General features: G+C 39.8%; 1 protein-coding gene across 8 annotated transcripts in view; it reads right to left on the reverse strand.

The window, feature by feature from the left end:
• Positions 1 to 2,529: 2,529 nt before the first annotated feature.
• USP6NL (USP6 N-terminal like) overlaps positions 2,530 to 13,934 on the reverse strand; it is a 138,189-nt gene continuing 126,784 nt past the window's right edge. For all 8 annotated transcript variants that reach the window (XM_051795159.1, XM_051795162.1, XM_051795164.1 and 5 more), the window contains one exon: positions 2,530 to 6,128. In XM_051795159.1, the coding sequence (XP_051651119.1) occupies positions 4,687 to 6,128 (1,442 nt within the window). In that variant the 3' untranslated portion in view covers positions 2,530 to 4,686. The remainder of the gene's footprint in view (positions 6,129 to 13,934) is intronic.

Genomic DNA, 13,934 nt, shown 5'->3' on the forward strand with positions numbered 1-13,934 from the left:
ATTGATTTTCTACTAACCTATTAACTCCATAAGCACAAAGAAAGGCAGTAGGTGTGAGCAGAACCAAACCACTCAGGAGAGGGACCTACACATTCCCTGCTGCAGTGAGAAGTTCTCTTGGCACAAAGAACCCAGAAAACAGTGTCTTTCCCCAACCACTTTAGGCAACCACTTAAAGGCTACTCTGAAATGACTGCAATTATATTTCCCATTTCAACTGCTGGCCTAGTCATCTCCTCCTTGCAACTCTGCCACTAAAAAGCATTTGGATTGTCTTAATATTGCCCAAAAGAAAAAAACCACAGTAAACTATGCAGTAGCTTCACGCCATCGAGAGAGGAGCCTGAACCACACTTGCTTAAGTAGCTGTGCTACATTTACAGAACTTTAAAAAAATTCTGTATTTAAAGGACTAGAAAAAAAGATTATATTTTCCTCTTGCTGAAGTATTGAAAGTGGAATGTTCTCTGCTGGAAATGAAATGGTGGGCGTTTGATGGCATATTTTAAATAGTATTCTTCTTTGTGCATGCAGAGTAATGCCACCCAAGGGGGAGATTAAAAAAAAAGTCTGCAATTTGCAAGTCCATTTCAAAGTCATATCGAGGATGATGTAAAATTCAGGATAGGATTCTTGAGAGAAATCTCCCTGGAAAATGTGTATGTACCTCAGGGAAGCTTTGGATTTGCTTCCCTACACTGGAAGTCTGTTCTGTCTTCTGACATTCCAATGTTGTTTACTCTTTGCATCTAAATTCAGAATTATTCTGTGGTTTATTACAAAGGTGTATCTTTGACGAGCAGTAAGGTATTTCTCTTCTGCATCCTCTAAGATTTCTAAAAATCCCTATTTGTCTTTAAACTTTCATTGGTAGTGAGGATATAACAGTTACTTTTACAACAAGGGATTGATCCTGCTGTCAAATATAATGGAGGGAACAGGCATTTACACACACCTTGGCCATGGGAAAAACAGGATTGTCCACACAGGTCTGATAATTTTGAAACAACTGCAAACAATATCATGCTTCAAGGCTTTAGGCAGTCACTAGCAGGATTAGGAGGGAATACTCTCCTTAATCGACTTCTGGCTAAACGGGTTTTCTCTTTCCTCTGTTGCCTTCCCTGGAGCGGTTCAGACTGGCCACAGATGGGTCTGGGGAGAGGGAAGGGGTAAGAGCATTTTCCTGAGGTCAGATTCTCTTCCTTAGCTGCCTGACAGAGTGGATGTTTAGACTCAAATTCATCACCAAACCTGATGCCAGAATCTTCCCCCAGGTCAGCTGAGGAAGGAGGAGCAGGGATGGCTTCTGTCTTCACTTGCAGTGCATAACACATGGCCTGATTACAGAGATAAGCAGCTTGATCATGTAATCACATCCCACTCACCAAAAAGGCTGGGAGTACCAGTGACACCACAATCCTTCCTGTCTTTCTTCCATGGCCATGACAATTTGTACTGCAGAAGGTTGAAATGCTTCAGTCCAACACTGAATCTTTAGATTTAATCTAGCATGGCATCAGGGTGAAAGGAAAAACAACCACAGAAGACCACAGCATATACTCAAGTGAACTCCTTTTCCTCTTAAATTCTAATTAGTTTAATTCCACTTAATTTTTGCCATAAATAAGTTAGACATCTCTCCTTACTCAGTCTCCTGTGTTAATTCTCCAAAGCCCTACCCTGATTGTGTCTCACTAACCACAAGGAGAGCAGTGACAACTAACTTGGACAAGAAACCTACAGTTTATGCAGCTCAAAGCAGACAGATTTTGGAAAATTATGAAATCATAGGAAGAAAAAAAAAAAGGTCTCAAGTATTTTATGTTGATACTTAGTGCTTCACTGTTTGCAGATCAAAGAAAACAGTGACAGAAAAGCTCTTACAAGGACACCTAATCCATGACACTGAGATGATTCCCTGCACCAGCAAGGCACTGGCACAGCTGTGTCTCACTTCACTCCACATCAAGAGGGGTTTTGCTTCTGGTACGAATGACAGACTCAAATCTGGCTGTTCCTTCAGTTTGGTTTGTCCAGTTAAATGAAGATAAAAATGTATTTTGCACTGCAGGTGACACAAGGCTGTTTTTTTAAAAAAATACCCAACTCTGTCCAATCCTCCAAACATGTGAGACACAGTGGCCACAGTCAGGCTGTTATTGTGCACTGTGATCAGTGTGACTTTGCAAATCCTTCAGGCCAATAATCCTCCTCTTTTAAACTGGTATTGGGTGAGATTATCAGAACAAAACCAGTTTATGCTCCCAGCTTTTGCAAATGACAGGTTAAGGTTTAGCACTGTAATAAACTACAGTCAATAACCTTCCTGCTTGTGTAATAATGCAAAAGCACTATATAGATTGTATCCATATTGCTTAGTCTAAAAATAAACACGTACAGATTAAATAGGACATACATCATATCTATACATGATTCATTTATGAAAAGCAATTATTTGTGCTGAGAAGAGCAAAAGTTTGGAGTCTGGAGCTAACAAAATAATTAAGAATAAAGACAAAACAACATAAGCTTAATTATTATTATTTTAACATGTTAAAAATACAGTCACATCAAAATAGGATACACAGTTATAAAACTGTTGCAGATGACATAAGAAAATAGTGTGTATATATTTTATATATAAAAATCTACAGTATTTACTAATGCTGATACATATTTTGGAGCCTTGCGTTGCTTGCACAAATGAATTGTACAGCTTTGTTATCAATTACAGAACCATCATTAAACACTGAGATTATTACACTTAGCCACAATATTATATACATACATTTCTAAGCTGCTGCAAGCAATCAGAACTAAAGTAAGCCCAAGTCATATTTATCTTCACAATTTTATTTTAGTTTCAGTGTAGTGCTTTGCTAACTGTTACTTCGCTGCAGTTTGCAATTTTTAAAATATAAAATTGCCCAGTTATTAAAAATTACATCAGACACGTTATATACACACAAAAAAAATGTTTTGAAACATACTAAGTAAATGTTACTTCCATTCGTAAAAATTGGTTTACTTCTGTACCTTAAAACTTACCGAGCCAACCTGCAGCAATAATAGGCACTAAAGCTCATTTTTTAAAGGAAAAAAAAAATAATCCATTTCTATGTTTTCAGTTAAACAAACCTTACAGAACAAAAGACAACAGGACAACCTTCCAAACCATACTAAACTGGTGTTGATGCCAACGTTTAGTACTTCAGTATTAGAAAAAAATATCTCTGTTCAGCACTCCAAGGACCTCTTCTGGCAAGCCCCTCCTGTGCCTCAGCTCCCAGGAAGGGGTCGGTGCATCCAGCACCTGCTACACGGCACCAGCAGCTCCCAGGAGGAGCATCCCAAATGTGCCACTTCACCAGCTTCTCATCACCCCCAATTCACAGTCAAGGCAAGGAAAACACGAAGTAGAAAAGGCTGCAAACACTGGTTAAAATTACTTATGTCCCCAGGAGTTTAAGGTTCCTGTTAACAACAGTCGGGATCATTTTAGTGTAAAACACCGCACAGTGTGAGCAGCCCAACAGCACAAGCTCCACCAGGCACAACCCTGCTGGCTCTTTGGGGTAAAAAAGGGCAAAACAGAACAGAATTGACTCGACAAAGCTCAAGAGAAGGGACACTGCATGCTCACACAGCTCTGGGAACATCAAGCCTTGAGCAAAGCTCGGACTCCTGCGTGCGCTTCACAGGAGTGTCAAGGAGCTGGTCATTCTCTGACACTTGTGACATTTGGCCCTGCAACCAGTTTTAGTCTGACAGCACAGCATGGCAAAAAGGGAAGGGTGCAGCACCATTCCTGCATCAGGCATTACTCTCACTCTGCTCCAGTATTTTGCATATAGGACGACATTCTGAAGGTAGACTTGGGTGAGAAGGTAAAACTTCTCCACTTTCTATGCCCCTAAAAAAACCCCCTAAACACTGCCCTGAATTTTAAGCACCATTACTTAGCCAGATTAGAGACACATTTTTGGCTTTCTGCTTTTGCCTGCCTGCTCCTTCCTGCTGAGGAAAATAACAAACAGTAGTCAAAGGAGAGGAAATTAACTCTCATATAAGATTAAATTAATAATCCCAAAGCATCTCTCCTGCCCAGAACAGATACTGGGATGCTGAGGCAGTTGTATAAAAATGACAGAAATTCCCATTCAAAATGAATGGCTTCTCAAATAAATTACAAAGAAAAATTAATATGAAATAAAAGTACTTCACAAGCTTTGCCCAAAGTTAAATGCATTTACATTTAAACTCTTTAGCTCTTTTCCATATGAGTTTGTGTATTGTAAGTGCACACTCTCACACACACACACACATCTGTACAGTGCATTAACAATGTCAGTCAAAATTAAACTTGTAATGTTTTACTGGTTTTAGGCAGGATTGTAACACAAGTTATTTAAAAGTAAGGAGCGATGACAGCACAAACCACATGGTGTGTATGAGCTTATTGCTATGTCTGTGTGCATCAGATCACTTCCAACAGCTCCCATCCAAGCCCAAGAACTCCACCAGCCTTCAGCCAAAGTCTGAAACATCTCTGAAATTGTGTGGTTGTTTCTAAACTCATGTGAACCGTCCGCATTTCAGAGAAGAACTGAGCTGGACCACCACTAACACAGTGACATTCAACTGGGTTTGGTTCTTGCCACTTTACTGAGCACAGCCAGCTCCTCAGAGAAGCACGGATTTGTGCACAGACAATCCATCGGATCTGTTCCGATAGTGCTGGGCTGGAGCCGGCGGGCTGGAATATTGGTACTGCGCCGAGCCGTTCTCTTCAAAGGTTGGTGAAGTCCTGTATCTTACCGGGCTATCCACGGAAACAGCAGGAAGACTGTGGTCTTGAAAAGGTGTTGGCTGAAAATGCTGGTATTTCTGGAAATTATCCAGGTGGCCTTTGTTAAGGTCTTGGCTCCAGGGCTGCCTGTAGGGCTCATGTCTGTAGGCATAGGCAGCATCCGGCCACTTCCTATCCTCTGGCACATAATCCGCTGGAGGGATTATGAACCTGACACCCGGGGAGGACCTTGAGTTGCTGGTATAAGCATCAACAGGGGCTACTTCTACATGACCAGGGGCTGGTGGAAGAGGATTTTGTCGACTGGCAGGATAGGAATTCATTGGTAGTTTATTGGGGGAATAATCTACTGACATAAAAGGCCCGTATGGCCTCCCAGAGGGGCTGGTTCGACTCCCGTGGTAATGCAGAGGGACAGAACTTGCATTGCCTATACTGGAAACATGCTTTGGAGAATTCCCATGGTAAGTACGTGGATTACTATAACATGGCAGTGGCTGTTTTGCATTCAGTCCATGAGGTGGGCCATCAGACTGAGATGCATACTTTGGAGACCTGGGCTGTGAAGCGAAGGTGTAATTATTGGCTATTTTTAACGGAGCCGGTACTTTTTCCGTTTGCCTTCTTGGACTATTGGAATATGCTACATGCCTAGGGCTCTGTGGAAGAGCTCTCTCAAGCATCTCTTCAACAACATTCTCATTCTCAGTTTCATCTTCTGAAACATTGTCATACTGAGATGCATTAGACCCTCGCTTACCTTCATCAGCATCCAAAACCCTCATCTTTTGCTTTACATTCAAAGCCTGCATTTCTCCAGGACTTGGTGGTGGGCCTGAAACCAAATGGTTTACTGGCCTCCCTTTCACATCTGCAGTAAGTTGCATTGTCTTTTCAATTATTTTGATATCAGACGGTTTATTCCACTTAGGTACAAATTCCCTTCTTGTATTTGAAGTAGCATTAGAATTTTGATTAGCAGCTGCATTATTGTACAGACTCTGGGTGTCTGGTTCTGCTGGCTGAGGCTTTTTTCTGGTATCCACCTCGTTCTTAGGCAAACTGTTTTGTGTCTCTATTGGTTGAATCTTCTGCTGTTTTAAGGAAGGTTTCTTTTCCACCGAATTAATTCTTTTTCGGTCATTTGATGAACTTCCTGGTTCTTCTTCTATGGATGGTCTCCTCTCTGTCCTTCTGGCTGCTTGTGTACCAGTGCTATTCTGTCCATTAAGCATTGGAGTGGAGTTAAGCACAGAAGGCTGAGGTTCTGATGGAATCTGCCCCAATGGTTTCTTTGGAAGTTCATCTTCTTTACCTAAAAAAAGAACAGGAATAACATAAATTCACCTTTGTGCAAAAGTCTTCTTTGATCTGTTGGTCATGCAAGTAAAAATAACTACAAAAATTAACAGGGCCTCTCTCTGGGTCACCATTCTGCTGAACACCCCCAAGGTTCTTTTGTACACTGACACTGAACAGAGATTTTTTTATGGCTCTCATCCCAACCAGTTATTCTAGTCTTCCTTCCTGCAGCTGACACAACCTTGTCAAGCGTTTGCTCTACCTAGACACTGCTGCTGCAAAAAATGATTTTCCTAGATGACATTTTGGTTACAGTACCTACTCTGTACATAATCCTCCTCACATTAAGCAAACTACTTTTCTCCACCTTAAAAATCCTTCCCAATATCCCTCTCCCATCTATTATTTTCCATTCATTCATCTTTTAATGTTCACTTATGGCAAGCTACACTATAAACTTTCTCTCACTTTGCTTTTTGGTTGGAGCTCCCCATTAACATCTGCACAGTTAAGACCTTGCTCCCCCTAAGCCCCTGCCTAGAAATTTCATCCTCAGTATTAAAAAGTTTCAGTAAAAGGCTCTACACAGAATAATTTTCAGTTCAGCTTTTTATCAATATAGAACAACTGAAATAGCTGACACTAATACTGGCTATGCCACGGTTTCAGTCGAGCATTCCATGGACAAGTTTTGCCATACACAAGGACATCACTTACAGAACACAGACATTAAGGGAAAGTTCCCCCAGACTGGAACTCAACACATTGCAATAGCCAGTGGTAAACATTAGTTATGTGGGGACCCAAAACAACCCAAACTGACACTACAGAAAGAATAAAGAAGTGTTTCATGGTTCATAGAAAAATTCACATCAAATTTTCCACTGCAATCCTTCTCCTTAGCAGTCACCATCCTTCATAATCTCAGCCAAAGTCTTTTATCATATCCACTTGCATATAACTTATTTAACTGTGCAATCCATTACTTTCCCATTATAAGCAGAAAAGGTCACACACTTCTCATTAAATGTATTAATCTAGATTTAATTCATTTGATCTTCAGCATTTAAAAAAAAAACCACAAAACTTTTTAAGTCAGCATAACCAAACAAATCCTACTCACTGTGTAACTATTTATTAAGCAGAAGCTCTGTTGTAAAGAGAAAAAAAAAGAAATGGCTACCCTTGCTCAAATGTTACACAAAACAAATTATGCAAAATGGCTGTTGGTAAAATAATCTTGTTTGATCCCTCCTTCTTCCTATGACAAGAGCTGTAGAATCTTTTTCCATCGAAGATCATAAAGTTAGCACCTCACCTTCTAGCTATTTGTAATTAAAATTCTTTGTCTATATGGGTTCAAAGGAGTTAAGACATACAATGTCTCTCTCCCTGACTGGAGTGTTGTGGTTACAAGTGACTGATGTTCATTTATACAGGCACGAGCCCCAGTTCAATCTTTGATGACTGGTTCATGATACAGACACACAGAGGAAAGCCAGCAGCCAAGGTCGGCATTATTTATTGTAACAGTGTAACAAACTACCACCACGGATCAGTTGCTATATAAACTAAATGAAAACTCAGGAGTTTGTGCCAGCCAGGACATAGCAGGGAAGAACACAATGGTGCTGTGTGTCATGACAAGATAACTACATAAAAGCACTTAACAGAAACAGGCTGGTTTGGCCAAACAATTAAACCAGCCAAAGGTCATATGGGAATCTATCCTTTGCTTCAGAAATAACTTCAGAAACCTCAGTTTACATATAACACACACAGCATACCCAGGCTTTCTGTAGAAAAGCCCTCCACTCCAACTTTCCCCCAGTTATCCTCCTCTCAATCATGCTCATACAATGACGTAGATACACAAACCTCTCACACCCCAGGCACTCACTGTCCACCTTGCACCCAACCTGGCAAAGGCAGATCCTCCTGCTGAGCCCTCTCCTCAATTTCTTGTCTCCAAAGGGGAGATTCCCCACGTTAAAGCCCAGGGTTTACACCTGGCACACTGTACTCCAGGATGAACACCCCCACAGACAGCACAGCAGGACACACGGCAGGGCAGGGCCTCAGCACTGGGCTCCAAGGAATGGCTCTTGGAATGGCAAGTCTCATGTTTGGTCTCTACCAATGAAGGGCCCTGCTATTCCCAAATCAGGTTAAAATCTGGAGCATGGCTTTGCAGCCTTGCACACCAGTGGAGGAACAGAGGAGAGGACAGAGGAACGAGCTGCATGGATGCTGCAAATGGGTGATTTAACAGCTCTGCAACACACTGACTGCTGCAACAGCCTCTCCAAAATTGTCCTTTAGTCTTTATGAACAGGAGTTCACTTTCTGAACTTGCTTCAGTTTGGCAAGAGGCATTTGTACCATTTAACTCCATCTGCCTCCTCACACACAGTGTTAGGCAAAGCTGAAGATCTTGTCTTCTAAACAAAAGTGAATAATAAATATTCCTGATACTGGCACTACATGTGACAGTGCTTTCAATCTTACCAGTCTTGAATGTTAAAACAGCATGAAGTCTGAATACAATACTTTGTTATTAACAAAGTAAATACCAAAAACTTGTCATCTAAATCATATAGAACTAGTTTGTATATGCTGCCAATCCATTTATAACCTCCAGGAGGACCCAGAGCAGTTATAAGATACTATAAGAAAATGGCTCCTCAACATCCCCAAATTCTTTAATTTCTGTTCCTGCATGCAAGAAATGTTTTAGAAAAATTGTTTATTTTCTTCTATGCTTGAAGTTAAAATATTCTAGTTATACATACAAAAAACCCTGAAGACCAGTTCCTCTAGCAGCTGCAATGCTTCCTTCATTTGGCCAGAGATGTTAAAAGCACGAACTGATTTCCTTTCTTCCAGTTTTTACTCTAAGAAATGCCTACAGAGCAATAGGAGATCCTTTAAATATACTTGGTTGCACAATAAAGGTGGGGTATGTGTCAGTTTTTGGTTTTTAATTTCACACACTTAAGGTTTCTTAATTACCATTAAGCTCTAATAAACCCAAGTGAGAATACTGCAGATATTTTTATTGATTCTACCTCGACTGCTTTAAAGGTTACTTTCTGTCACTTTTCCTTCTCATTTCAGGGTAAAAGAACACACTACAACCAGGCATATGTGGCCTCCATGGTCTAGATTATGTGTGGGGTAACATGAATTACAGCTGTAAAATGAGTATCAGGGAAGTGAAATTGTTAAAACTCAACACTAATTCATGTACTGAGTAAGAAGCAAAGCGTTGCAAGACAACAGTTCATTCCAAAGAAAAGCTCTGCATTGTAACAGCACGATACTCTGTTTATAGGCTGGTAATGCCAAAGCTTTGTGCTTTCAGGAAAAACAAAAATATGGAACAACAACTGGGGAAAAGAAGAAATACAGCTTTAAATTTTAGCCATGGGGCTTTACAAAACTTGGTTTAACTTGACCTTGGAAGAAACAACTGACACAGCCTTGTTTAGTTACCACATCTGCATGTGCAACTAGGAAAGGCCACATTGTCAGAGGTACCAACTCAGGAATCAAGCACAGGCCTTGATCTGGTTCAAAAGCACTTGAGCACTGATCACCTCCTGTCATAAAAAGCACATAAACCCAACTTGAGCTGTGTAAGGACCTACAGTGCTGCAGCAAATAGGAACCCTGCAAGCCAGTCACCTTCTAAAGGAAAACCAAATTGTTTGAAAATGCAAAATGGATATTTAATTCTAGTTGAAATATACAGTTCATACATAAATATCCACACACACATGCACAGAGCTGTCACTCACAGTGAAACTACCAAGGACTTCAAAAAAACAAATAAAGACTCCTGAAGTTCAAAAACAGTTCACAAAATTAACCAGGTAGAGGATAACCACATTACCACCATGCACCTGACTGCCATGGGACATTCCTCAAATGCACAAGTAGCATGCAAACTGAGTTTGGGAGTGCTTAAACCAGTCCACTGTCAGTAAGAACAGCACGAAACCCAGGATGCTGCATGCTGGCAAGAAAGAAAGAAAGAAGGTAATAAAAGCAAAAAGCTAAGAAATGAAAACACAATGCAAAGGCAAACAAAAGAAACTAAGTCACAACAAACATCTCTGCCTTAAGAGGTACAAACACAGCTCGCCAGACAAGCATGCAAAAGCACCAATTCCTTCAAGCCACATTTCTTTTATCTACCAATTTTCCACTCCAAATCTGCCTAAAGCCTCACACACAGCTCTCAACCATCTTTACTACTTCAACTAAACTCACTGTTCAAACTCCTTAGATTTGAGCATGAAAAAATTTTATGTGGGTCTTTTCAAGGACATTCAATTGAATATCTGCTTGTGTTGTGGATCCAAAATCTGAGTTTATTCACTGTCTGGACATACCTGTCGTACTGAAAAAGGGAAAAACTACTGAATTCTACAAGAAGTATTTTTGGGACAAGGGCTTTTCTATAAATCCATGATGTTTAGATACAAGGTTTATAAGCATTTTAAAACTAGAAATTAAGGCAAAGTTGTTTAGTTCAGCTGTGACTGTTCTGGCAGTGACCTCTGCAATCACTGAATGTGCCTTTGTCCTCTGAAATGATCTGGGCTATCAGATTTTTCCCGAGTTGCCAGTATTTATGTGAGATGGGAATCTTTTAGCTCTCATCCTTCTCTCCTCCCTTCTTTCAACAGAACAGGTTCCTAGACAGTTTAGTTACTGGCTTTTCCCAAAGACAAACATTGTATCAGCTTGTATCAGAAATTACAGAGCGGGAACTACAGGATTTTCTATTTTTCCTTTAAAAGAAAGGCAGTGATTTAGTTGGCTTCTATGCAGTATAGCATAAAATAAGCAAACAAATAATACAGGGTGAAAAACAGGTAAGGAAGGAGAGAAATGGAAGGAGAAGGAGACAATTTAAGCAAAACAAGAAGAATCAGGTGTTTGTTGTTGGTAAACATATTCCCTGACATGAAAAGCAGCAGAGCAAATATGAGCAGGTCTGACTGTTCCCCAAAAGACAAAACGTTCAAGTCATATTAAAGAAACTTTGTGTCCTGACTTCCTCCTGCTCAAACAAGCCTTGGCCACCACCCAGTGGAAGTCGGTCTCCACTGCAAGACTTTTCCAGATAATTGCTTCAGGAGGCACTAACAGCCTCATGCATCGAGTAGCAGACATATAATTGGAGTAAAGTGCTTTAAGTGCTCTCTCCGGTGAATAACAGTCTAGTCCTTAATTTCAGCACCAGAATACATGCACTTTGACTGTTCTAACACAATTTTCAAGGATGGTAATGGTCATAAAAACAACTCTTGAAATGACATCTTGAAATTTTGTGTTTATTTTCCATCAGTGACATGCCATCTTCTGCAGTTTACAAGTCTAAGAGAATTTTAAAGAAATTTAAGTGCCTGCACTAGAAGCTCAGGGTGCTCTCTGTAAGTCAACCTTCGCTCCTCCTCCTTTATGTCTTCACTGCCAAAGAAGTTACTAAATGAAATCCTGCTGGACAACTTGAAGGGAGAACAAAATACACTGTTTGCCTTTCTGCTGCTGTGTCGCTTTTGTAGTACTGACAGCAAGGAAAACTTACTTTATAAACATCTGCATTCAGATAAACAATGGAAATGTTAACAGATTTGGACCAACATAACTATCTGGGTCATGTATTTAAAGATCATGGAAGTTTTAAACAGTAAATGTTTTTAAACAAAGGAAATCCTAAGTCTAAAACTGCCAAAGATATACACTAATTATATTAGTATAATTCCATATATTATTTTAGTTCATAATATTGTAGAGTAGTTGTACCACACATGAAACAAGGCAGAAAAAACAGTTTAGTTGATTAAAACACAAAATGCACTGTCTGAAATAGCTACTTGGGTATTCTTCAAGCACAAGTGAAAAATCCAAAATACCTCTGAAACAAAACACAACCAAAAGAAAGACACCATCAGAAACAGGAAAGTCAAGCTGACTTACGTATTTCTATTGTTTTGGCTGGCAAAAGGCACATGAACAGGGGAGAATAGACATTATTTAATAGATTATGATTAATATTTCTATTAAGGTAGTATACACTTCTGCATGTCACCAATGAATATGTGAAATGGATATTGAATAAAAGATACCGATAATAAATTTAATAAAATATAAATTTAAAAATAAATATCAAATAAACATTTTAAAATTTATGGCAAATGCAAGATTCAAATTTTGCTAGTTTTCCCTGAATACAGAAAAGGTTGGGAAAACTAGAACTGAGTAAGAGTTTAAAGCTGGTGTTATCATGCACCAAGGTAGTTAAATTGATCACAACAACAGCAGCAGATTTCAAAATTTGCCAATACTGTTTTAAAATTAAGCACAAGAGCTTTATGTCTGATTTAGGGTCTGCTGTTAGGTCTATTAAACTTTCAGCCATTACAAAAAAAAAATCCAACCCAGGAGCTCTCTGCCCTCCCTTTTCAGGACACCTTGTATCAAAACACAGGTGAGAAACTGTCTCAGGAACAGACCTGAGAGGCTCCAAGTCTTGAAGGTGGGCCTGGCTGCCTTGTTTACAAAGGAAAATATTGATAAACTATTTTCAGCAAAGTATTTTTAATATGAAACCTTTACTGGCAAGCACTTCTGTTTATTAAAGTCAGACACTATAAAAATCTATTCATATATAAATATTGTTTATTAAGCATTGCATTATTCATGTAGTTCTACAGGAACGAGTTATAGCAAAGCTGGAAATTTTATCCCTGTCTTGTGAGCACTTAAAGAATTTTGCTGCTGTTTTAAATAATAGACATGGAAAGAATCTGCATCCAGAAATTTTGGAAATCAATGGTGTACCCCAAGAAAATTCCTCTCATTATGCTCTGAACATCATCCTTGAATTAAGGAAGACATTGTCCATCCTACATCTGATCTGGCAGCCGGAAAAGATGTGAAGTCATACAGAGTTAGGTGAGTGTGCTGTTCAGGAACCAGCTGTGGTGTGGACACCCTGCACCACATTCCAGGCAATCCAGAAAATACCAAATGCCTTTCCTACTAAATTTGCTTGAGGGTATGTCAGAGGAGAAATACCTTAAAGGACAGTTTTTACTGTCTAGCTGTCACAGCCTGCCTCTCTAGGGCTCAATAACCACTTGGTTTCCCAGTAAGAAATGTTCTTGTTCATACAGTCACTGTCTCCACAGAGTCACTGGAAGAGAGGGATGCCTGCCTTGAGGAACAGCACTTGAATTTGCATGCCATGCTCTGAACGTTGCAGTTGCTAAGTACAGGCTACCCTACACTGGTAAGCACTTAGACTAGAAATTACCACTAAGAGGAGGGAAAATCCAGGGTCTGCTTTCTGCAAAACAGCCCCAGTATTGGCAAGAACAGAGATACAAAATTAGCAAGATCCCCTTAACATCCATGTTTTCTGGCTGAGCCTTTTAAGGGTTTTAACAGTGAGAAAGAGTCTTCCTTCTGTGCTTGAAGGGAACATGGAGCTCCTTAATTCACTGGGAGAAGCCATGGAGGAAGCAAGCCAGGGAAAGCTACATCAGACATAACCAGACATCCACTTTAAAGTAACACAAAAGTTATTACCTCTTTTAATATCCTACTGCAGCTTACCCTACTAGGGCAGGAAAATCTATACAGCCTAACAAAGGATGCCAGATGGAAAATTCCACTGAGCTTAATTAGCTCACTGCTATTCCTGGATGACTGATACTGATGCAACTGTAAGATGGAGATTTTTTTTCTTTTTCCTAACATGCATTTTTACTTTAGTTCTTAAAGGTGTAATTGTTGCTCAGGG

The sequence above is a fragment of the Manacus candei genome, unplaced genomic scaffold, assembly GCF_025592945.1.
Source record: "Manacus candei isolate 608988 ecotype Guabito, Panama unplaced genomic scaffold, ASM2559294v1 h1tg000042l, whole genome shotgun sequence".
Taxonomy (NCBI): domain Eukaryota; kingdom Metazoa; phylum Chordata; class Aves; order Passeriformes; family Pipridae; genus Manacus; species Manacus candei.